The 22,762-nt window shown below is 66.4% G+C and overlaps 6 protein-coding genes across 6 annotated transcripts in view; 2 read left to right on the top strand and 4 right to left on the bottom strand.

Moving 5' to 3' along the window:
* The window catches only part of EMIHUDRAFT_439738 (ketopantoate hydroxymethyltransferase), a 3,580-nt gene extending 2,520 nt beyond the window's left edge, over positions 1–1,060 (bottom strand). The window contains exons 1-3 of the mRNA XM_005792509.1: positions 404–1,060; positions 224–313; positions 71–139 (exon numbers count right to left, since the gene is read on the bottom strand). Of these exons, the coding sequence (XP_005792566.1) occupies positions 71–139; positions 224–313; positions 404–1,042 (798 nt within the window). The 5' untranslated portion in view covers positions 1,043–1,060. The remainder of the gene's footprint in view (positions 1–70; positions 140–223; positions 314–403) is intronic.
* Positions 1,061–1,257: 197 nt separating this feature from the next.
* EMIHUDRAFT_439740 (H+-translocating pyrophosphatase) lies at positions 1,258–5,264 on the bottom strand. Its single transcript, XM_005792510.1, has 10 exons — positions 5,024–5,264; positions 4,704–4,869; positions 4,514–4,551; positions 4,181–4,439; positions 4,042–4,109; positions 3,467–3,896; positions 3,224–3,378; positions 2,436–3,145; positions 1,731–2,308; positions 1,258–1,654 (listed from the first exon to the last, which is right to left on the bottom strand). Exons 1-10 carry the CDS (start codon positions 5,246–5,248, stop codon positions 1,569–1,571), a joined length of 2,715 nt encoding a protein of 904 aa, XP_005792567.1. The 5' UTR covers positions 5,249–5,264; the 3' UTR covers positions 1,258–1,568.
* A 5,379-nt stretch (positions 5,265–10,643) lies between these two features.
* EMIHUDRAFT_223000 (hypothetical protein) lies at positions 10,644–11,475 on the top strand (the record flags this gene model as incomplete). The annotated part of the gene is made up of 2 exons (XM_005792511.1): positions 10,644–11,432; positions 11,467–11,475. The coding sequence occupies 2 exons, from the start codon at positions 10,644–10,646 to the stop codon at positions 11,473–11,475; spliced, it is 798 nt and encodes a 265-aa protein (XP_005792568.1).
* A 436-nt stretch (positions 11,476–11,911) lies between these two features.
* On the bottom strand, positions 11,912–12,454 carry EMIHUDRAFT_223001 (hypothetical protein; the record flags this gene model as incomplete). The annotated part of the gene is made up of 2 exons (XM_005792512.1): positions 11,912–12,106; positions 12,176–12,454. 2 exons carry the CDS (start codon positions 12,452–12,454, stop codon positions 11,912–11,914), a joined length of 474 nt encoding a protein of 157 aa, XP_005792569.1.
* Positions 12,455–16,512: 4,058 nt separating this feature from the next.
* On the top strand, positions 16,513–19,776 carry EMIHUDRAFT_454312 (hypothetical protein). The gene is made up of 10 exons (XM_005792513.1): positions 16,513–17,283; positions 17,407–17,452; positions 17,600–17,716; positions 17,886–18,043; positions 18,154–18,199; positions 18,279–18,431; positions 18,573–18,854; positions 18,936–19,042; positions 19,195–19,481; positions 19,579–19,776. Exons 1-10 carry the CDS (start codon positions 16,631–16,633, stop codon positions 19,596–19,598), a joined length of 1,869 nt encoding a protein of 622 aa, XP_005792570.1. The 5' UTR covers positions 16,513–16,630; the 3' UTR covers positions 19,599–19,776.
* Positions 19,777–19,917: 141 nt separating this feature from the next.
* On the bottom strand, positions 19,918–21,899 carry EMIHUDRAFT_466575 (hypothetical protein). Its single transcript, XM_005792514.1, has 6 exons — positions 21,873–21,899; positions 21,575–21,769; positions 20,951–21,415; positions 20,798–20,884; positions 19,972–20,700; positions 19,918–19,946 (listed from the first exon to the last, which is right to left on the bottom strand). The coding sequence occupies exons 2-5, from the start codon at positions 21,647–21,649 to the stop codon at positions 20,527–20,529; spliced, it is 801 nt and encodes a 266-aa protein (XP_005792571.1). The 5' UTR covers positions 21,650–21,769; positions 21,873–21,899; the 3' UTR covers positions 19,918–19,946; positions 19,972–20,526.
* Positions 21,900–22,762: the final 863 nt, after the last annotated feature.

Here is a 22,762-nt window from a genome sequence, read left to right on the forward strand (position 1 = left end):
CCGGGGGAGTCCCCAAACCCCCCCTAGAGCGCGCTCCCTACCCCCCGCGTTGAGATGGGGGAGGAGGCGCCTGCTCGGCGGCGCGCACCCCTCCCTCGAGCTTGACGGCGTCGGCGCGCCCCTCCTTGACGAGCCGCACCTGCGGAGGACGCGTCGCGGGGCGTTGCGGCGCGGGTCGGCGAGAGCGCTGTGCTCCTAGGCTCTGCCCGGGAGCCGCACACACCCCGTTCGAAGCGGCGGCCTGAGGCGTGAGGTACGCCCCAAACGGCAAGTCCGCCACGAGGAGGGCGCGCCGCGTGCCGCGTGCGGCCGCCTGGGAAATATAGCCGAGGTATAGCCGAGGCATCGCCGAGGTAGAGCCGAGGCATCGCCGAGATCTCGCCGAGATATGCCGGCAGCGCGCCTGGCAGTGATGGACCATCTGCGAGACGGTCACTTCGGTGGTGTCGTCCTGGCCGAGGACGACCATGCCGAGCGAGTCGCCCACCAGCAGCACGTCCGCGCCCGCGCCGTCCGCCAGCCGCGCGCTCGGGTAGTCGTACGCCGTGAGCACCGAGAGCGGCTCGCCCGACTCGTACATCCGCCGCAGCGCATGCAGCCCGACCTTCTTGGCTGGCGGCGGCGCCGCCGGTGCGACGTGCGGCGCGGCACCGCCGCCGTACAGCGGCACTTCCTCCTCCTCCACCGCCGTCGTCGCCGCAGCTGCTTTGCCCTCCTCCTCTGACTGCTGCTGCGCTTGCAAGTCGAGCTGCACTTGCAACTCTGCGGCACTCAGGTCACGTGCGGCGGCGCGCTCGGCCCACGCGTCGACCGCCGGAGCCGCGCCGGCGGCCGCCGCGGGCAGCGCCGACAGCCGCCGCCGCTGCACGAGCGACGACGACCCAAAGCAGATGAACTGCGTCAGGTGCGGCGGAAACGGCTTGAGGTAGGTCGAGACGCACTTGAGGTGCGCGTCCCGCATGAAGAGGTCCGCCGACGTGCGCCGCGGCACCTTGAGGCCGCAGCCGCCTGCAGTGCGGCGCAGGACGGCGACGAAAACCATGTAGGCGGCCGAGACCTGGACCACCCTTGGCCGCGAAGCCCTCCGACGCAAGGCGCATTTCTTTTTTTCACAAATGGACCGGATCTGTGATCTGTAAGGGTCCGCCCGCAGGCGCATTTTGTATACCGAGGCGGTGCCCGGTGCCGAGCCTGTCGGACCTTAAGACAGCATTGTAGATCCCTGGGCGAGGGTGGTGGCGTCCCCGTGTCGGGTCAGGGCTGAAGGCGCTAGGCGGGGGAGACCAACCCGATCTCTCCGGCGTCCCGGGAGCGTGATTGACACCTCCCCCTGCGCCAACCTTACTCCAATAGCCTCCCCACCCCACGTAGGTAATAGATGAGCACAAAGCCAGATGAGCTCATGTCACACTAGCTCATGTCGGTCGGGGCGCGCGCATCCGCACCATGCGCACGCACCTCACGGCGTGACTGCCGCGTAGCTCATGGAAAACAGCAGACCCGTCCCCCCCTCCCGTCGAGCCTGCCCCGCCCTGCGGGCAAGCTCGCCCCATGCGGCCGGCCACCTCTCAGGGCGTGACGAGGTTCTGGTGGACGCCGCCGCCGCCGCCGAGCAGCCGGCCGATGACCTTGCAGACCGTGTTCCGGCGGTTGCCTATTTTGGACACTCGCGACGCGTGAGGGGGGGCGGCGCGGCTCGCGCGCCTCCGGCGCCGCCTCCGAGGCGGCACCGGTGGTGGGGAGGCCGAGCGGCTCGTAGCTGCGCGAGGAGGAGCCCTTGCCCATGTCCTCGGGCGCGTCGCCCGACACCATGTTTGCGAGCGGGTCGTCCCACGTGAGGATGTTCATCATCGGGCCCAGGATGAGGGTGAGGACGACGAAGATGGCCGTCGGGATGAGGCCGTACTCCCAGTGGTCGTAGTCTTTGTGGTCCTTGAGCAGCGGCGCCACCGTGAGCGAGACCATCGACATGAGCTTGATCAGGATGTTGAGGGCGGGGCCCGAGGTGTCCTTGAACGGGTCGCCGACGGTGTCGCCGACGACGCACGCCTTCTGCTGCTCCTTCTTGGCCGGGTCCTTGCTCTTCTTGAGGCCGAGCTTCTCGCACAGCTTCTTCGAGTTGTCCCACGCGCCGCCCGCGTTGGCCATCATGATGGCGAGCATGCAGCCCGAGGTGATGGCGCCCGCGAGCAGGCCCATCAGGAAGCGAGGCCCCACCAGGAAGCCGCCCATCAGCGGCGCGAGGACGGCGTACGCCCCCGGCGCGATCATCTCGCGGACCGACGAGCGCGTCGAGATGGCGACGCACCTGCGCCGGAAGGAAGTGCCGGCCCGCTCCTCCATGGAACGGCGGGGCGAGGGGCGGCGGGGCGGCGGAGCGGCGGAGCGGCGGGGCGGCGGGGCGGCGGGGCGGCGGGGCGGCGGGGGGGGCGCACTTGTCGCTGTCGGGCTCGACCTCGTCCTCGGGCGCGGCGCGGTAGACGCCCTCGCCAAACTCCTCCGCCTTTTCGGTGTAGACGCGGATGCACTCTCCGAGCGAGATGCCCTTGGCGTTGCGGATGTGCTTGAACTGCCAGCGGACCTCGGAGATGATCTCGGCCGCCGCCTTGCCCACGCTGATCATCGTCAGCGCCGCGAACAGGTACGGCAGCATCGCGCCCGTGAGGACGCCAGAGAGGACGACAGGGTCGCCGACGTCGTAGCCCGTCGGGTCGTTGATCTTGTTCTTGAAGGCGGAGAGGAGGGAGAGCGCCGTCAGGACGGCGGAGCCGATGGCGAAGCCCTTGCCCGTGGCGGCGGTCGTGTTGCCCAGCGCGTCGAGCGAGTCGGTGATGTCGCGCACCTCCTTGCCCAAGTGGGACAGCTCGGCGAGGCCACCCGCGTTGTCGGCGACGGGGCCGTACGCGTCGGTGGCGAGGGTGATGCCGAGGGTGGAGAGCATGCCCACCGCCGAGATGGCAACGCCGTACGCGCCGCCGAGCGCCGAGGTCGAGACGATCGCCACCGAGAGCACCAGCGTCGGCGGCACGCACGAGATCATGCCGACGCCGAGGCCCTGGATGACGACGGTCGCGGGGCCCGTCATGCCGCGATCCTTGATCGACATGACTGGGCCGAAGTCGAAGGAGGTGAAGTACTCGGTCACCTGCTCACACGCGGTGAGGTGTGAACGGCGTCCCTCCACGCCGGCCGAGAGCCCGGGGGGGGGGGGGGGCTCGGCCACCTTGCCGATCGCCATGCCCGCCGCGAGGCCGATGATGACGCACGCAAAAATGTTGGTGCCGAGGCCGCAGATCTGGACGACGCAGACGTAGGCGCCGGCGGTGAAGAGGGCGGCGGCGAGGTACATGCCCTTCTCGAGGGCCCACATGAGGGTGCCTAGAGGAGCAGCCGTCGCGGGCGCGTCACGGGCGTGCCACGGCCGGCTCCGCCCCTCTGGTGGAGAGGGCGGCAGGGGTGCGGCTGCCGAGGTGGACGTCCCACCCCTTGCCCTGCGCGCTGGTGTTGACTGCGAAGAAGCCGATGGTGGAGGCGACGATGCCGACGGCGGGCAGGAGGAAGGCGAGCGCGATGGCCTGGGTGCTCTTGCCCTGCAGCGTGTCGCCCTCCTTTTGCGCCTGGGTGACGGCGAGCGACGCAGCGGCGATGATCGAGCCGACGTACGACTCAAACAGGTCCGCGCCCATGCCCGCCACGTCGCCGACGTTGTCGCCGACGTTGTCCGCGATGACGGCCGGGTTGTGCGGGTCGTCCTCGTCGATCCCCGCCTCGACCTTGCCGACCAGGTCCGCGCCGACGTCCGCCGCCTTGGTGTAGATCCCTCCCGCCACGCGCGCAAAGAGCGCAATCGACGAAGCGCCGAAGCCAAAGCCGGCGAGGCACTGCATCACCAGCGCCTGCGGTCGGGGGCGTGGGGCGTGGGCGGCGGAGCCTCGGCGAGCCTCGGCCGGCGCCTTCCCCCCTCTGCTGCGGGCTCGCCCCTTCTCCGCGCGGACAGTAGCAGGGGCACGCTGAGCGTCTCTCGGGGCTACCGGGCGGCGCCTGGTCGTCGTCGCCGTAAATGGAGCAGAGGACGACGTAGGCGGTCGAGACGCCCGCGAGGCCGAGGCCTAGAGACCACACCCTCTCACCCTCAGAGGGGCGCGACGTCGCCTCCGGGAGGAGGATGGCGCGCGCGCGCCGACGACGGCGAAGCCCATCACGGCGCCCGTCGAGAAGGCGACGTTGAGGCCGGCGTTGAGAGAGCCGGGCACGCCGTTGGCGCGGTCGCCGGCGCACGCGGCGGTGGTCTTTGCGTTGCCGTCGGTCGCGACCATCATGCCCCACCAGCCGGCGGAGGCGGAGAGGGTCGCGCCCGTGACGAACGAGAGGGAGACGGAGAGGGCGATCGTGTAGGCGTTTTCGTCTTCCGTCAGGTAAAAGAGGAAGAAGAGGGTGAGCTGGGAAAAGGGGAGCGGGAGGGAGTCGGGTCGGGTGTGCGTCGGGCGGTCGCGACGAGGCGGGGGGCGCGCACTGCGAGGCCCACGACGAAGATGGTGAGGTACGCGTACTCTGCGGAAGGCGGCGGGCAAGGGGGGCGGTGGGGCAGAGGTGGCGTGGGATGGCGGCGGCGAGTGCGCGGAGCGGCCGGAGGCCACGAGGAGGTTGAGAGTGTGCGTGGGCGCGCGAGCGCAGCGCGCGGGCGGGCGGGTGGTGGTGCGCGCCCGTCTCGAGGAACTGCCGCGCTCCCGACTTGATCTTGAGCGACAGCTCGTCGACCCGCGCAAGCCCGACCTCGGCACCGGTGGGGAAGGCGTCGATGCGGACGTAGAGGTAGGCGATGAAGAGGAAGGCGACGGCGGCCGCCATGATTGGCGGCGTCGCGATCACCTGCAGCCACGGCGACGCCCTCGGCGCCACAGCAGTGCACAGGCAAGGGCACCGGCACCGGCACCGCTTCGGGGCTGGCGCCTGTGTCTGGTGTGTGTGTGTGTGCAACGGCCAGCGACGCAGCGGCGGGCGGACGGCGGGTTTGCGGGCGCACCATCTTGGGCGACGAAGGCGTGCACAAGCCGCACGTCTGCGGGCATGCCGATCTTGTCTCGACATCGCACTCATTTGCGCTATGGGCTGAGCACGCAGAGTCGTACTGGTCCCTCCAGTCGGCGCTGTCGGAGCAGTCGAAGAGGTACGGGTACCACGTCTTCTGGTACCACGGCGGCTCCGCGGCGACGGCCGCGACGGCCGCGATGAGGAGAGAGATCTGCATGCAGATCCCACGCCACTCGTGTTTCTAATGAAGGCTAGAGCCACGGTGGCATTGATGATGTTCACAGCTGCTAGGGAAGGCCAAGGTGGCCCCATCAATCCACCCCGAAAAATGGGGTCGTCGGTCCAGCACAGCTCAAGCGCGCGCTCGCTGCCCGAGTTGCGGTCACGTCCCCAAATCTTCGCCAGCCCCGCCAGCTCGACCGACTGGACCGCCGAGACGCTGGGCTTGGCCGGCGGCGCGAGGCGTGGCCTGTGCTGCGGCCATCTCGGACGTTCAAGGGGCGCCAGCCAGCGGCTTGGCCGCGCATCCTTCACACACGCCGCCACGATCAAGCTGAGCGGGCCCGGTGTCGAGTCATGGTGCGAGCTGCATGTGAGGGGCGGCTGTGGCCACAGCAGGTCCACAGGACGGGCGTCAAAGCTTGCCGTCGGCGTGCTGTCGTGGCGAGAGCCGAGACCGCTGCAGAGGAGCCGAGTGCAGTGGCGAGAGCCAGAGGCTACCAGGGTCACCAGATGGTAGCCCTTGCCCATTCTGGTAAGGGTTGTGCTTTGGTGGTTGTGTTTGAGCATGTGTGAAGTGGGAGTGCGTGCCGGCGGTGTCTGTGGCTGAAACGGGCGTGTGTGAGGCTGCAGAGCCGTGGTATGAGCCAGAGTGGGCTTCATCACCCAAGATAAGTGCGGTTCGGGACAGCTCGGGCTTGCTCCTGATGGGCCTGGGCCAGGAGAGCGACAGAGAAGGGCGAGGTGGTGAGCTGGGAAGCCGCTTTGTCGGCACCTGGACGTGTCGCGATGAAGTGCCAAAAAGTACTATTTGCGGCTATTGCTCCAAACTTCGGGAGAGAAGGGCTACATATCATGACTGCATCCATGCGCCTGGTGCATGAGGGCTGTGGGTCGGGACATTTCAGACACAGTCGATGGCACCGACAATGACCTCCGGAAAGCCCTCACAATCGCCTCGGATGGGGTCCACCGGAGACACTCTCGGGTCTCCTCTCCGTGGCATCACACGAGCCGGTGTGAGCTTGAAGACCCAAGATAAGTGCGGTTTGGGACAGCTCAGGCTTGCTGCTGATGGGCCTGGGCCAGGAGAGCGACAGAGAAGGCGAGGTGGTGAATTTTCTTATCATTGGAGGGTCTATCTGTGTGTACTCCTCGCGAGATCTCTCCAAATCTGCCCTCTATTTAACCGTATTTAATCGGGAAGTCGGTGCTAGTGGAGACTAGTGGAGCCGGAGCCCCGTTTCCGCACTGCTGGTCTGCTGCTTATACAGGAAGACCGGAGTACACTACTCTCTGCCCCCGATAATCCAAGAGGGTAGTGTACTCTGGCTAGAATCTCCCCGATCCAAGAGTGACCCCCAACCCCGGCCCCCCGCCCCCTTCCCCTCCGAGTTAGGAACGTGCGCTACCTTGGAAACCCCTCGACATCGTACTCGCTTGCGACTGGGGGCTGCGCACCCATAGCCGTCTCTGGGGTCCAACGTCCAAGGCTACATCTCTTTTTTGGTACCACACGGCGCGCGGTCCGCGACGGCCGCGACGGCCGCGAAGAGGAGTAGGGGAGGAGTCAGGTATCTGCATTAGCCATTGCAGATACTCTCGGAGAGTTGGCTCTGTCGTCGTCTAATGAACTCGCGTGGCAACTTGAAAGATATATTTTCCTGACGAAGAGAAGGGGGCTGGGAGTCCCTCCCCACTCCCACCTCTCATTAGCCGAGCGTGATGGTGTGTGGTACGTAGATCTCACCTCAGGGGCGGCTCGACGCGGGCACGAGCAACTCCTCCGGCTCATAGCCAGCGGATCGTAACTCGCTACGAAGCGCGTCGGCGCTCGTGTAGTCGCGCTTGCGACGTGCCTGCGACCACTTCCACGCCATCGCAGCCAACCGCTCCCTCTCCCTTGCTCGCATCTCGGTCAGAGCACTGACGGCGCGCTGTCCAAAGTCGCGCCGCTCAAAGCTCGGCTCCACCATCACCATTGCCGCTCCGTATGCCGAAAGGCGCGGCGCGCCCACGCTCGCTGCGGCCCTCACCTCTGACGCCGCAGCCGCAGCCGCATCTGTGACCGCCGCGCCCGCGCCCGCGCCCGCACCCAAAGCAACGCCAACCGATGGCCGCCGCCGGCCGCCACCAAGCTCCGTTTCGATCACGCCAGCTGTAGTAGAAGCGGGACCGGCGGCCGGCGGCGTTTGGTGAGTGGCGGCGGCCGGACTACCGTCGGGCGTGGGAGAGGGGTCGCACGGCCGCACGTGCGGCAGCAAGTCCTGCGGGAAAGGCGACCGACTCGCTGAAGTGCGCAGGGCAAAAGGCGGTGACACCTCAGCGGGGATCGCCTCGCCAGCCGGAGGGCGCTGAGTTCTCCTCTCGGCCGGAAGGCTCTCGCCAGACGCTCTCTGCCTGCCTCTTCGCTCAGCTGGAGCCTCGACCGCAGACGGGCCATTTCCGCCGTTGTGTCCTCTTGTTGACGGGCGCCGGTTGTTGTTTTCGTCGGGGCTGTTGGGCTGCTGTCCTCGCTCGTTCAGTGTGTTATTGCGGCGGTGGCTGCTGCCTTGCACTCGATGGGGGGTTGAGGACGGCACCACACATGAGGCGCCTTCTTCCGGCTGACCAGGTTGGGCGCGCCTCAGTTCTAGTGTTTTTGTGACGAAGTTGCTTTCAGAATTTCTGAGCGAATCCATCGCGCCGTGCATCGGGCCTGGCCTACATGAGGTGGACACCTCCGCCCTGGCGGGCAGGGGCACGCACTCCGACGCCGTGTTTCCCGCCGTCCCGTGACCCAGCGTGAGCTTGTCGACGCCGCTTGCACCACTTTTGGTACGACCCTCTGAGCAACCGAGTGTCCCTTCTAGGGACACCAACCGCAGCTCATTGCGATTAAGCTTGACAGGCTTCGCCTCCCCGATGTCGACCTCCACTTGCCGGCCATGAGTCACAACGCGGCCCATTTGCCAATGTGCTGGATGGCATTGCAATCTGTCACAACGCAGAGATCGCCCGCTGAGTACACCTGCTGCAGAGGCATGGAGGTCGCGACGACAGTACTAGAACAGACCTGCCGGGGGCGCGCGTATAAAATCCCGCGCGAATTTGGACGATTTGAAGTTTTAGGGCTTGAACGAAAAAATGAAATTATAACACTGCAAAACTATTTTTCGTATGCACACAGAGTTCGACACAGGTACCAAAAGAGGCACAGCAGACGACGTAAAAGGCGCCGTCGATTGGAGAGAGAAATGGGAGCGCCAAGTCTGTTCTTTAGGCCCCTGAATGAAGGGCCCTACGCGCGGCGTGAGAGCCCTCTCCCCCCCCAGCCCCATCTGTATGCAGTGTCCTAGCGCATCTATAGCTAGTGTGTGTGCGCGCCCAGTCACCCGTCGTGTCGCGTCGTACCTTTTTGCTGTTTAGGAGTAGCTTGTGTGTGCTGTGAGAGGTCGTTTTTGAAAGTTCTGTATTTATCGAGGGAGGTTTGCCGATGCAGCTTTCCTTATCCCGGCCGACGTCGGCCGCTATGCCTCCAGCGCCCTCCGGAGGACGGCAGGGTCAATGGCGCGCCCCTCGGGCAGCCACAGCTTGCCCGGGCCGCTCTTCTTCGGTGCCTCGCTCCAGCCCGGGTTTAAATCTGGCTCCGGCTCCGCGCTGCTCGCGCTTGGGCGACACACCGCGGACTCGAGGCTGCGGATGGCGGCGGCATATCGCTGGCTGAGCTGCAGAGAAGGCTCTTCTGCCTGGCGCCACTCGCCACTGTGCCGCAGACTTTGCACGGTCATGAAGGACGCGTGGGGCTGCAGCGACTGGCTAGGCTTGCTACCCGGCGGCACTTGCAGCGGTTGGTTCGGCAACGCGCCTGCAGGTGGCGCAGCTTCGGGCTCCGGCTTCTGCGGCTCTGCCGCTCCCGCTTCATTGGCCGTTCGCTCTTTCCCTGCGGCGGTCTCAATCATTGGCCCTTCCCGGGCCGGTGCTCCACCGGCCGCCAGCGCAATGCCTTCAGGCGCCCCAGTCGTCACCGTCGGGTGATCTCGCGTGCACTGAGCCTCCTTGTCAGACGTCACGGATCCGCGTAGCCGGTTTGGCAAGCCCCAGAGGTGCGCTCGCAGCATCTCCGCCTGCGGTGAGGGATGTGGCGTGGCGGGCTTAGTGCGCGGTGAGCTGTGGGCGAGCCGTGGCTGGTGACGCGCGAGCGAGGGCGGACGGGCCCTCTGCCTTCTCGTGAGTGGCCGCCTCGGGCGTGGACTGGACGCAAAGCGCCAGCCGGCGGAACTGGAGGTAATCGTCGGCGGCGCTGGCAAAGCCGAGAATCATTTCCGCCTGATGAGCCACCGCTCCTCCCTCCGGGCGAGAGGAGGCGATGGGGCGAGGGCGGAGCGGGTGCCTCTGCAAGCCCGCGGTCCGCCGCGTCCGAAAGGAGCCTCACAAAGGAGTCTCGGTCAATGCGCACCTCGTCGAGGGCGTCGGCGAGGAGGTGCTCGACGAATGCGCAGTAGCTCCGGTGCACCACCGCGCATTCGTGGCTCTGCTCGCCTGGCGAGGCGATGTAAATTCTGATCCCCGCTGGTTTGGTCAGGACTCGCCGGTCTTCTTTGTCTCTCTTGTCTATCTTGTGCGCCCTCGTCGGCAAAGGAGGGAGCGCTCAGTCGGAGGAAGGCCTCAAGCTCGCGGGCGGAGGATGATGCGATCCGCTCGAGCACCGCCGGCAGCGCGTCGGTCGGGGGAGGATCGGCCAGGGGAGGAGGATAGGAGCGGCTGCTGCTCGCGGCGCCCATTTTTCGTCGTTACAAACCCGCATAATTTCTTTCTCAGTGTATGTAGCTCTTCGAACATACCCTGTTTGTGTCTGTGTGTCGCTCGTGCGTGTCGTCATCATCTGTCCAGCGTCCACCCATACCGCGTCGGTGTCCAGTCCGAGCCTGACTGTTCTTCACCTTCCTACATACATACCCGTAGGTGAACTGCTGACAGGTTTGCGATTTCTCGTAGTCTCTCTTGCTTGCCCGCCAAAGAAAGCCAATTTTAGTTGGGCCCTCGAGGAGGCCTGCAGGCGGCCTTCTCTCGAGGCCTCGAGATACACAAAGCGGCCAATCGCTCGTCTCTCTACAAGGTCACGAGACAGAAGAAGAAGAGAGAGACAGAGGAAAGAGGTTCTTCGCGAGTCAAAAAAGGGGAAAAGCGTATGTTAACATTCTAGAATTTTTCTTCATCTGTGAGAGAGGCTTGTGTTTTGAGAATTCTTCCTCGTTCACCCTTGGGGACCCGCGCTTTGGGGCGGGCTCCTTCACGACGGCAACAACAGTCGTGAATCTTCCTCGCGCGAGGAACGCGGCTTGTCGTCGTTGGAAGGATCAGTGACAGAAATTTCCCTTGTTGCTCTCTCTCACCGCGGTCTGCACGACCTAATGGCCTTTCCTCCCGGCCTACTAATCGCGGCCCGCTTCGGCAAGGTCGACGACCTCGAGCTGCTGCTTGACGAGAGTGGAGCCGCCGTCGACGTCCGCGACGCCAACGGCTCCACCCTGCTCATGGTCTGCGCCTTTGAGCTGCAGACCGCTCACGTGGAGGCGCTGCTGGCTCGCGGCGCCGACCCCAACGCGACGGACAGCGAGGGAGGTTTCGCCCTACTCAACGCGTCGCTCAACGCCTGCGGCATGAACCCGGCCAGGGCCGCCAACGATGGCACCCGGCAGCGGGCGAGGGAGGTTGGGATGCTGCTGCTGGCCGCCGGCGCCAAGGCGGACGCAGCCCTCCCGCCAGACGTGCCCGCGTACATGATGCGGCCGGCACAGCAGTGGGCCGACGCGGCCCACGGCAAGGCGGCTCGCACCACCCCACTCGACGAGGCGTGGGCAGAGTGCAGCGAGGCCTTTGGCGCCACCGCCGTCTTTGCAGAGGCCGTGCTGCGCTGGCTCCAGGAGCGCAGCCTGGCGACCGCGCTGGCGGCGCACGCTGACGAGCGCGGAGTCACGCTGCTCCACCTCGCTGCGTCGCTCGGGTCGTGGCAGGCGTCGGCAGCTCTGCTCTCGCACGGCGCGGACGCGGCGGCAGCGAACGGCGCGGGCGCCACGCCGCTCGAGGACGCGCTCGAGTTTGGGCACGAGGAGCTCGCCCAGCTGCTGCTCGCCGCGCCTCGCGCCGACGCGGGCCTCTCTCCCGTCGAGCACGCCTTTGACTTGCGCTGCGCCGCCTCGGTCGACGCGGGCGCGCTGACCGCTGCCCGCGCAGACGAGCTGACCGACTCGCTCGCTGCGCTGGGATCGGACGAGGCGCGAGAGGTGCGGATGCTGGAGCTGCTGGGCGAGCTCGACGCGTGCGGCGAGGAGGAGGAGGAGAGCGAGGCCGAGGGCGACGAGAGCGAGGAGAGCGACAGCGAGAGCGAGAGCGAGCAGGAGGTCGGTGCGCGCCGCTTTGGACGCATATGAGGAGGCGGTGTATTGTTGCCGCGGCATACAAAATAGTAATCTGTGTCCGCGCGCGTCTCTGGGAGCCGACAGCGACACACGCGACGTGCCGACGTGTGGCCGGCGCGCGCTGTGCCGCGCGCCCGCGCGCCGCGCGTCGTGCGCAGCGCTCACACGACCGGTCTCTCCATCGAAAGTTGTCGCCCAGAGCGCACAAGATATGCAGCAGCCCATCTGTCCCATCGCCACCGCGCGCGCAGTCCTATCGGTCAGTCCTCCCCCCGCCGTAGCAACTTGGCTTGGTAGTCCGGGATGGGCGCCGTGTCTGTGAAGATGCGGCGCTGGATCGGCGCTGGCGTCAGGTCGGGCTTCCTCGCAGCCTCCTGGAGCTCCTCTGGCAGCGCCTCGATCGCCGCCTGTCTCAGCTTGATTAGGCGAGACAGGTGGCCCATCACCCGCTTCACCTGTGGGCGCGCGAGAGACCAACGCGCTCAGCGGGCGAGCGGGCGTGCGAGCGCCTCGGCACGACGCACCTCGGTTATGGCTTGCCGGCTGTACTCGGCTCGTCTCTCCCTCCGCGCCGCTGCGGTCTCCTTCTCCGCCATTATCGCCGTGGACAGCTCTGGATCTGGCTCCGCGATGATCGCCGCCTTGAGCGTGGCGTACGGGTCGCGGCCGCCGCTGCTCTCCTCCTTTTTGGGCTGCCGCTTGTGCGTCGCTTTGAAGGCGAGCGCCCGCGTGCCGGCAGGTCGGAGCGCAGCGGCGAAGGGTGGGCAGCGACGGGAGGCGAGGAGCATAATGTGCCTGGCCATGAATGCCGAAGTACTCCCCAAGAATTCTTAAGATACAAGCCTCTCTCACAGCACACTGGCACGACAAGGGCGCGGACTGGTAACGCAGGATCACTTTAAGGCGAGCTTTCCCTGCGAACGCGCACCCCCGGGGCTAGGGCTCTCTTGCCCGCAACCCGATCCCGATCATCCGGCCCGCTGGGTGCGCTTCTTAGCTCCCCGGCCCTGGATGTGAGGCTAATGACTGCACTCCAAGTGCTCCAAGGGCACTCAGCGGAGCTGGGAATAGGACCGCCGCAAGCGGCGTGGCGTGGAGCGGTTGAGCATCCCTCCGGGGGCCCCTCTGCGCCGGGGAGGCGTTGTTGGAGGCTAGGACGCAAGCGTCCGTCGCCCTTTTCAAACTCGGGGCCCACTCCGCTACGCTCCGACCCGAATTTGGAGGGCCTAAAAGTTTAAGGTGTTGCTGCGCAAAAGGGGTCGGACACAGGGCGCAGCTCATGCTAAGAGCTAGAAGGGGAGCTAGAGAGAACGACTACCCTGTCCCGTTATTGCGTACACCAACACCACAAAAGCTCTCTCTCTCCTGTCCTCACTCAGAGCACAGAGGGGGGTCACAACTACCGAGTCTCTCGACTAGCTGCCACGTTGCCGACCGAGAGCGGATCTCCTCCTGCTCCGCAAGGAGGGTGGCCAAGGCTAAAGTCTTGTCGGAGCCGCCGGGCGCGTTGACGACTTGGAGAAGGTCGCCCTTGTACTTGTACTTGTAGAGATGCTCGAGGGGGTGCTTTGTGGGGCGGTGCGCAGCCAGGCCAGCAGTGAGGGGAGGCGCACCCTCACTCTCTCGGTTGCAGAGCTCGTCGGAGGCTGCGTCACGACGGGTCGCGACAGCAGTCCTCGGGCGAGCCGACGCGCATGTCCAACCAGCGCTGGGACTCGTTGTGACGGCAGACGCCGGCTGCCTCTCCAACCGCTTCTGCAGCGTCCTTCTTTGCCCGTGCATGGGCTCGATCCGATTCCGCAGCGTGTCGTCCCCAGCGGCGGTGTTGCGCGGGAGGCGGTCGCGGGCACGCTGGGCTCGATCAGCTTTCCCTAGCACGGATTTGGCGGACGTTCTTGGCTTCAATTTTACGAATGTCTTGGCACCAGCTGAAGGCTTGCCCGGCGCACATCACGCAGTTCCTGCACGGTATTCGGATTTTGCTATTTGTTCGTGTGGGGGTATATTGCAGATTTGTCAATGGTACCGCGTCTGCGACGCGGGCGCCTTGCGGGCAGAGCCCTTAGCCACCCTTTATATCTTGCGCGGTCATAATGCACGGGCGCCCTCAGCGGAGCTGGGAATAGGACCGCCGCAAGCGGCGTGGCGTGGAGCGGTTGCGCATCTCTCCGGGGGCCCCTCTGCGCCGGGGAGGCGTTGTTGGAGGCTAGGACGCAAGCGTCCGTCGCCCTTTTCAAACTCGGGGCCCACTCCGCTAGTGCCGCTAGCGCTACGCTCCGCGACCCGAATTTGGAGGGCCTGAAAGTTTAAGGTGTTGCTGCGCAAAAGGGGTCGGACACAGGGCGCAGCTCATGCTAAGAGCTAGAAGAGGAGATAGAGAGAACAACCACCCTGTCCCGTTATTGCGTACACCAACACCACAAAAGCTCTCTCTCCTGCTCCTCACCGCTCAGTAACAAGTATTGCTAAAAATCTCTCTCTCCGCTCAGGGGGGGTCACAACTACCGAGTTCCTAAGGGTCTAGCTGCCACGTTCAAAACCAGGACGGCGGCAGTGATGGTGCTATCACGGGCATGATCCGTGGAAAGTGGAGCGGGGGGGGCGAGCGTCAGCCAGCCAGGTACGGGATAGTAGAGCAGGCGCCTCTTGGGGGGGCGCGGGGGCCCCCGGAGGCACCGTGCGCCGCGCAGCAGTGCGGAAACGGGGCCCCGGCGCTCATACTCGCTCATAGAGTATGGTTGAGTAGAGGGCAGATTTGGAGAGATCTCGAGGAGTACATACAGATAGACCCTCCAACCATCAGAAACCTCCAACCTGATCGGTCGTACTGACCGCCGACAGATCACTCCAGACAGCAGACAGGGGCCGACGTCTGCACGCGGCCGGCCGGGCGAGAGGCTTGACACGATCCGACCCTGCGAGACCCTGACGCTGCTGCTCTAGCTATCAGACATGCACTGCTGACTGCTGCCACAATATGCGACCGGTGCTGGCCCACTTGGCGGCCTTCCCCGGTCAGTGGTGAGGCGCAGTTCAGAGCTGTCGATGGCGCGATGCCGCACTGGTCCCACATTGGTAACACGAGACCACCACGTTTGCCGGTCCAAGAGAGAGGCACTGGTGCTGTCCTGAGAAGGTGCGTGGTCCCTCTTGACTGCCCATGCGCGCGAGGCTGTGTAGGCATAGCCTCGAGAGTGCCAGCAGCCAATCCGAGGCAGTTTGTGACGCGCATTGCGTCAGAAGCGTGCACGCAGCTGGAAGGACACCTTCCTACTGGCCGTACGATCAGGTCGTCACTGAATGCTGGATACTAAGGCCGCGAGCTATGCGGGTGATCAATTGTGCAGCATGGCACGGTCAGCAGCGCCGACAGGCTGTCGCAAGGCGTGATAGCATGGCCGCAAGTACGCCGAATTCCCATGAAAGCGAAAAATCGCGCAAAAAAAGAAAAATCTGAATAAATCGGCGCCTGCGGCGGGCCATGGGACCCCATCGCCCCCCCGCATGGATACCCTCTAGGGCCCCCGCGCCCCCCCAGAGGCAGGCGCTTTGAGTCCTTTGTGGGGGTGGCGGGTTTGGGCGGCGGCGTTGTGGGTGGCCAGCCGAATCGTTAGCGGAGCTCCTCCCTCAAGCCTGATCACGCATGATGCACGTTGAGTGACAACGTCGGCGGGCTTCTGAATCAGGTTAGTTAGGTTGCCGGAGCACCTCCAACTCCTCCTCTGTGCTCTGACGGTCTGGAGTCAGACATGCGCCAATGTCGACTGCGCCCTCCTCCTCCTCCTCCAATTCGCCGACTGCGCCCTCCTCCTCCATGGGCTCGATCCGATTTCGCAGCGTGTCGTCCCCAGCGGCGGTGCGCGGGAGGCGGCCGCGGGCACGCTGGGCAGTGGGCTCGTGTGGGGGTATACTGTGTTGCTATTTGCTCGTGTGGGGGTATATTGCAATATACGCGACCGTTATACACACGGCGCCCCCCTGAGATTCGATTGAGATGCAGATGAGCTCGCCAGCTCGCGCGTGTGTTTGGTCGATCGGCCGTCCTCTTCACACATCTCACTGAGATTGGTATTCAAATTCCATGTTCACAGCAATTGTCTCCCCTTTTTTTCACCACCTGAGATCCCGAATCTCAGCTCTGCAATTATGACCCCAACTGCCCTGCCCTGCCCTGCCCTGCCCTGCCGTACTGCCCTGCCCGCATACTGCCGCACAACTGCCCTGCCCGATCCCCTACCTGCCCCGGGTGTGAAACCCACACTGCCCTGCCCTGCCCAAACCACACTGCCGGGGTGTGAATAGCCGGCCGCTCGCGAGGTCTCGGAGAAACTTAGTGTACACGTATATGGCAGATTTGTCAATGGTACCGCGTCTGCGACGCGGGCGCCTTGCGTGCAGAGCCCTTACCCACCCTTTATATCTTGCGCGGTCAAAAGAAAGGCGCGAGCGCTCGAACCCGCTCCTTCGACGAACTAGCACGACGATGAGCGCCCCGCAGCCCGCCGGCCCCGCCACGCGCACGCGCAAAACACAAACATTTGGTATTGCTAAAAATCTCTCTCTCACGCGCACCGCGCTTGGCGACACCAGACAACAAGTACGCCAGCTAAAGGCGACGCGCGGCCGCGGCGGCTGTAGTAGCGGCGGATACGCGTGCGGGGCGTGGAGCAGTCCGGCGACGAGCGCGAGTGCCACCACTAGTGTCATCTCCGCCAGACTGATCTGGGCTGGAAGATCCACTTTGCGCCAAATTCTTTTCGAGCCGGTGTGTGCCAGTCCGCGCCAGTCGCGCCCTTGTCGTGCCGTGTGCTGTGAGCGAGGAGGTTCAAGAATTCTTTTCGAGCGATCGACTGCGCTCGCGCCAGCCACCTACGAAGAACCGTGGCCTTCGCGCCGCACGCTCTCGTAACGTCCTCCAGCAGCAGGTGCAGGAGCCGAAGGAGTCTCCGAGTGGAGGCCGCCGACTCGGCGGTGTGTATATGTGGCGCGCCGGTCACGTCGGACGACGGCTCCGACAGCATCTGACTCGTCGGACACCTGCGCTCTCGAGCATTGCGCGAGCACTCTCGACTGGTCCGGCCGCCGAGCTGCAGCCTCCGCCGGAGCCGGAGCGGCACCGCGGCGACAAGCGTGCGCGGCAGCTCACGACCTCGATCACCTCCTCTCCCGACGCCGAGTCGCTGCTCTCCCTGTTTGCGAGGCGCGGCGACGACTTCAACGACCGCCACATCTCCGCCTTTTGGACCACGCTCGGCCGTCTCGCGCGGGCCGGACAGACCCGCCTGCGCCTGCACGCCGACGCCGACGCCGTCGACGCGCTGCGCGAGCCGTGCCACGTGACTGCGGCGCTGCTCTCGACGCAGCTCGTGGAGCCGCGCGTGGTCTCGTCGGTGCTCCACTCGCTCGCAGCGGCGAGGCTCACCGGGCACGGCCCGTGGGAGCACGTCTGGCGGGACGGAGCGAGCGCGGCGCTCGCCTCGGACTTGCGCGAGTATGCGCCGCAAGCCCTGTCCAACCTGGCGTGGGCCCTCGCGCACAACCGAGGCAGCGCGCCCAGCGACCTCCTCGACGCGATCGCGATCGAGATCACGGCGTGCCACGACCCCACTTGCCCCCACCCTCTCACCGAGCGGTGCCCACCCCCGGAGCAGTGGCCTCTCTCCTCCCCTCCCGACCCGCCACTCGGCCTGCCGGCTCACCCAGCCGCCCGCGCCTGTCCGCAGGCCCGCCTCTCCTCGCCGCACTCTGCGCGTAGCTTCACGCCGCAGGGCCTCGCAAACACGGCCTGGGCCTTTGCCGAGGTCAGCCGCCCCGCGAGTGCAGGCGGCGCTGCCATCGGCGCTGCCGCCGGCCGCGCCGCCGCCGCCGCCTCGCCACTGCTGCCGGCGCGCCTCTTCGACGCCATTGCTGCGGTGGCAGCCAGCCGCGCAGCCGATTTCAACGAGCAGGAGCTGAGCAACCTCGCGCGTGCCTTTGCGACGGCGGGGCACGAGGCGCCGGAGCTGCTCGACGCCATCGCACGCGCAGCACGGCAGCGGTTGAGCGAGTTCACGCCTCAGGGCGCCGTCACCGCGAGCTCGGCCTGATTCGTCGCTAGGAATCCTAGTGGGTCATTGATCAGTCATTGACTCGTCATTAGGCCTCGCCACCGTGAGCTGGGCCTTTGCCAAGTCGGCTCACCCTGCTTGGCGCGGCGCCGTGCCACCTGCTTCCGCGCAGGGCGGACGTGCACAGGGCGGCGACGCGCCTAGTGCAGGCCCGCCGCCGCTACGCGCCGCTCTCTGCGCCGAGCTGCTTGTCGAGGGCCGCGCCGCCGCCCTCAACCCCGCCGAGCTCGCCATCACGCTGTGGGCGTTTGCCACGGCCGGACACACCGGCGGCGAGCCGTACCGGTGCTTGGGTGAGGCCCTGATGCCGCGCCTGTTTCCGCCTCGAGACCTCGAGGGACAGGCGCCCTCTCCTCCGCCGCCCTCTTCCCCGCCGCCCAATCTTCCGCTGCCAGAATCATCGCCATTCTCTCCTCCGCGTCCCTCTCCTCTGCCCCGTCCGTCACCGCCACTGCCGCCCCCCATCCCCCAACCCCCTCGAGTGCTGCGGTCGCCACCCGCCCGCCCGACTCTGCGGCAGGCCATCTCCAACGCGGCGTGGGCGCTCGCGACGGCGCGGCACGAGAACCCGCGCCTCTTCTCGGCGCTCGCACAGGCCGCCGCCGCAAACATCGACCGGCTCGGCGCCCTTGACCTCTCCAACTTGGCGTGGGCGTTTGCTTGGTCGAGCCAGGTGCCCGTGGCAGAGCACCCCGCCTTCTACTCCCGGCGCGCCACCCCAGATCGCGAAAGCGGCCCCCGTCTACTCGAGCCAGCACTCGACAGTACTCTGCCGCATTCCATCGCGTTTATGGCCTAGCCGCTGCGCGAGTAGTATAACGCTCGCACTCATGCGAGGCGCACAGTGATGCGGCTCATCCAGCGCGCCAGGCTCGGCTCTGCGGCGCTCGTGCGGCTCAGCGACTTTGACGGCGGGTCGCTCTCAAACCTCGCGTGGGCCCTCGCGGTCGCCTCCCCGTCCCCCGACGTGCTGGACGCCGTCGCCGCCGCCGCCCTTTCCGAGCGGCTGGCGGAGGTGCACGGCAGCACGGCGCTCAACGTGGGGCAGCTCTGCCAGGTGCACCAGTACCAGCTCTGGCTGGAGGAGCGCGGCGATGTGGCGGAGGAGCCCACCCGAGCCGCGCGTCGGGACGTGCCCGCGACGCGTCCCCGACGCGGTCCCCGACATGCCACGTAGGCGCTTCCCGAGGCGCTGCGCGAGCAGGCGCGCGACTCCTTCCTCGGCATGGCGCAGCTCGCCCCGTCGTCGCGGCTCGAGAGCCTAGATGCTGCAGACGCATCCCAGTATTCCAGCCAGCACCCGCGAGCACCTAACCGACGGCATCTCAGTGCGTTCAAGCCGTAGCCGCTATACGAAGCTTTTATTTCCCGCGAGACTCAAGGCATGCAGCGCCGCGATGCAGTCCTCGCCTCAGGTCGGTGTCCGATCACTGTAGGATGCAGAGGCTCGTCGCTAGGGAGTTGCGCGCAGTCGGCGGGGTGCGCTCCGTGGAGGAGGAGGTTGTGGTGGCGCAGGGGTACACGGTTGACTTGCTCGTGCAGCACGCGGACTTCGGCCCGCTGGCGGTCGAGGTGGACGGGCCGCACCACTTCCTGTCGGAAGGGTCCCGCCGGCCTACAGGGGCGACCCAGCTCAAGCGGCGGCAGCTGCGCAGCTCTGGGCTCCGTTTGGTCTCGCTTCCTTACTGGGAGCTGAACGAGCTGCAGGCCCAGCCCCGTAGAGGTAGAGATGATCTACGCGCTTGCTCTGCTTCTACGAGCTCCCCTTGCGGCCCCAGCCCCGGGCACTGGCACGGTGCCACCAGTGGTCAGTGGAGCAGGCTTCTTGAGCGGGCCGTGAGAGACGACCAGCGAGTCGAGAGTGCGGATGACCCTTGACACCGATCCCGATCTTCGGATCCACGCGAATGTGTGACAGCGATCCGAGCCGCGAGCGATCATGAGCGATGTCTCCGCACGCATGTGCCAGGCTTCATGTGGATCTGCCGGTACGGCTTTATGTCGGTCGTGTCCAGCCCCATGGTTGTTGGTCCATGCCATGGAGTGTCGTACGAGTGTGAATGAAGGCCTCGTAGCCCTGTCCGGTCTACTACACTAAGATCGTCGGCTGAGTGTCGCGCCGAGAAGCGAAGGCCGAAGCGTGCCGAAGCGCGAAGGGCGCAAAGTAGTTCTCCGCCGGAGTCAAGCTGCCAGTGTGTGCGTCGTGCTCTTAAAATAATGACACTGAGAGCTGTCAGAGGCTGCGAACACCTCGGCCCCCTGCTCCCCCTACTCCGGCGCTCGGCCCGCGCAGACAGCACTCAGCAGGTGCACGAGCGAGAGAGCCAACACACACTCCACGACACTGACGACGCAAACCATGGCGCACAAAGAGTGTGTGTGGGGAGCGGGAGGGGAAGGAGTGCTAGAGCGACAAGGCACGCGCGGGCGAGCAGCGCGCTCGCACACGCAAAACACAGAGTACCGTCCGTCGCATGCAGCCATGCATGCGGAGTTGCAGAGAGAGTGACAGCGGCGCCACCGGAGCCATCCACCGGAGTGTTGCACGCCACAGAGAGACAATCAGACAGGAAACGCAGTGCAGCCGGCGGAGTACATCTCACGCCGCTCATCGTGACGCCAGCCGCAAGCCGGGGGCGGGCGAGGGGCAGGCAGGCCACCATGCGAGGGGCAGGCAAGCCGCCGTGCGAGGCAAGACTCCAAGTCCGCCCGCATAACTCGCCGCGACCGGCCCACGCTCGCCCGCGTCCACGCGCGCTAGTAGGTGCTCACAAGTTGGCGGGGGGGATGCCGGAGACGGCGCCGTGCTTCTCCTGCGCGTACTTCTTGCGCACGGCCTGCAGGTTGTTCTTCGGCGCGTCCTTGTGCACCTGGTTCATGTCGCGCACGCACGGCAGCAGGGCAGCCTCCGTGTACGAGGTGTGCTCCGCGAGCTCCTGGCCCTGAGGCGTGCGGCGCGGGCGCGGCGTGAGCTGGGACGCACCGGCGACGCCAGGTGGCGGCGAGGGCTCTCTACGCGGCAAGGGCTCTCTGTCTCACCCAGCAGGGCTGGCCCATCGTCTTGAGGGCCAGGTAGACTGCGGACGCGGCAACCATCGACGGGAGGTACTTGAGAAACTTGTACTCCTGCGGGGCCGAGCAGGCAGTGTGGCGCGCGGCTCTCTTTGAGAGTGAGAGGGCCGGGGCGCGCGCCTGCAGTGTCAGCTCGACAAACATGTTCGCGAGCAGCTCCGTCTTGGAGCGCGGCGTGGCGATGATGCCCGCCACCTTGCTGAACCGCTTGAGGAACACGTACGTGTTGGGCGTGGTCAGCTGGAAGTTGAGCTTGGCGAGCACCGCGCCCTCCATGGCCAGAATCTGCTCGCGCGTGTACGCCTTGTCTGATATGTAGACAAAATCGCGGCACTCGGGCGCGTAGATCTCCTCGTACTTGGAGGCGAGGAACATGGCGGTGACGCCGACGAGCTGCAGCTTGTTCCGCGTGATGGTCTCCTTCTCGAGGAAGCGGTCGATCAGGTTGACCGTCAGGTAGAGGGTCTCGATCATCAGCTTGAACTTGAGGTGCACCTCAATCAGCCAGTCGATGAGGATGGCGCGCATCTTCTCGTTGATGTCGTTCTGCTTGCTCATGTAGGTGCCGGAGGCGAGGTTGATCGCCTGCGGCGGCGGCGCGCGCGACTCGGCTCTCGGGCTCCCGCGCGCGCCGAGAGCTGGCCGCGTTGGGCCACTCGGCTTTGCGGACAGAGCCGGGCGGGCGCAGCAGAGGCGGTGCGTGCGGTGGGGCGCGGGCGCGCGCGTGGAGGTGGGCGGCCGCGCCTCGGCTTCGCGGTAGTGGCGGTGGATGTCGTGCAGGTACGGGATCACCGCCTGCGGGTTGTGCACGTCTGGCATGTCGACCTTGTCGACAGGCGACTTGGGCGCCGAGCGCCCGGCATCCTCGGTGGAGCGGTCGAACACGCCCCGCGCGGCGGAGGCCGAGCTCGACTTGCCCGGCAAGCCCTTGCCGCCCACCTGCGCGCGCGGGCGGCGGTGAGGGGCAGGCGCAGCGCGGCGGTGCGCGCCCAGAGCGCTGGCTGCACACGCTCGCGGCCGCTGGCTGGGGAGCGCCGCGCGCCTTGCCCGCCCGGACCGGGTCCTTGAGCTGGCTGTACTTGTTGGAGAGGTCGCCAAGCGCGGTGCGCGTGCGCGTGGCGGGGCCGGCGGGCTGCGGGGCGGCGCTCATGTCGGTGTTGAAGCGGTTTTGAGGAGGGCGCTCAAACGAAGCAAGAAAAACGCGGTGCATTCGGGGGGGTACCCGGGACCGCGAAGCGGGCGTGTTTGCTAGTTCGAACGGGCACTTGCCTGCGCCCTCACGCGCTAGCCCACGCCCTGCCCCGCAAGATCTCACTCCATCCCGGCCTGCGGCATACCTCGGCACCCCCTTGCACGGAATCTGAGGGTGAGGGAATCTGAGCGTGAGGGAATCTGAGCGTGAGGGAACCTGGGCAGTGCCGCGTAGTGCGGCGTGCGTGCGGGCGTGCGCGCGGGCGTGCGCGCACGTGCGCGGGCGTGCGCGGGCGTGCGCGCACGTGCGCGGGCGTGCGCGGGCGTGCGCGGGCGTGCGCGGGCGTGCGCGGGCGTGCGCGGGCGTGCGCGCGCGTGCGCGCGCGTGCGCGGCATGCGCGGCCAGGGCGCAGGCAAGTGCCTGAGGGTATGGGGGTGGGCGCCACCCTGGGGCTACCCATAGCATCGTCGGCTCAGTGATGGGTATCCCGGAGCGTGCAGGGACGCGAAGGCCACGGTTCGTAGGTGGCGCGAGCGCAGTCGATCGCTCGAAAAGAATTCTTACAGGCAAGCCTCTCTCACAGCACACTGGCACGACAAGGGCGCGGACCTGGGCGCGGACACCGGCTCGAAAAGAATTTGGGCCCCAGGCCCAAGCCCAGATCAGTCTGGCGGAGATGACACTAGTGGTGGCACCCGCGCTCGTCGCCGGACTGCTCCACGCCCCGCACGCGTATCCGC

The sequence above is a fragment of the Emiliania huxleyi genome (assembly GCF_000372725.1).
Source record: "Emiliania huxleyi CCMP1516 unplaced genomic scaffold EMIHUscaffold_107, whole genome shotgun sequence".
Taxonomy (NCBI): Eukaryota; Haptophyta; order Isochrysidales; family Noelaerhabdaceae; genus Emiliania; species Emiliania huxleyi.

Bases quoted from the DNA above. Each gene is read 5' to 3' on its own strand.
- EMIHUDRAFT_439740 (XM_005792510.1), bottom strand. From the start codon at position 5,248: ATGCAGATCTCTCTCCTCATCGCGGCCGTCGCGGCCGTCGCCGCGGAG. The intron at 4,440-4,513 runs GTGCGCGCCCCC...CCCTTTTCCCAG, and splicing joins TCTTCGTCGTGGGCCTCGCA to CTCACCCTCTTCTTCCTCTT. The intron at 3,379-3,466 runs GCAGCCGCACCC...CTGCTCCTCTAG, and splicing joins GGGGTGGGACGTCCACCTCG to GCACCCTCATGTGGGCCCTC.
- EMIHUDRAFT_454312 (XM_005792513.1), top strand. From the start codon at position 16,631: ATGTGGCGCGCCGGTCACGTCGGACGACGGCTCCGACAGCATCTGACT. The intron at 17,284-17,406 runs GTGCCCACCCCC...CTCTGCGCGTAG, and splicing joins CCCCACCCTCTCACCGAGCG to CTTCACGCCGCAGGGCCTCG. The intron at 18,200-18,278 runs GTCACCGCCACT...ACTCTGCGGCAG, and splicing joins CCCTCTCCTCTGCCCCGTCC to GCCATCTCCAACGCGGCGTG.
- EMIHUDRAFT_466575 (XM_005792514.1), bottom strand. From the start codon at position 21,649: ATGCCAGACGTGCACAACCCGCAGGCGGTGATCCCGTACCTGCACGAC. The intron at 21,416-21,574 runs GCGCGGCCGCCC...CCGCCGCCGCAG, and splicing joins GCCACTACCGCGAAGCCGAG to GCGATCAACCTCGCCTCCGG. The intron at 20,885-20,950 runs GCGCGCGCCCCG...TCGGCCCCGCAG, and splicing joins TTGTCGAGCTGACACTGCAG to GAGTACAAGTTTCTCAAGTA.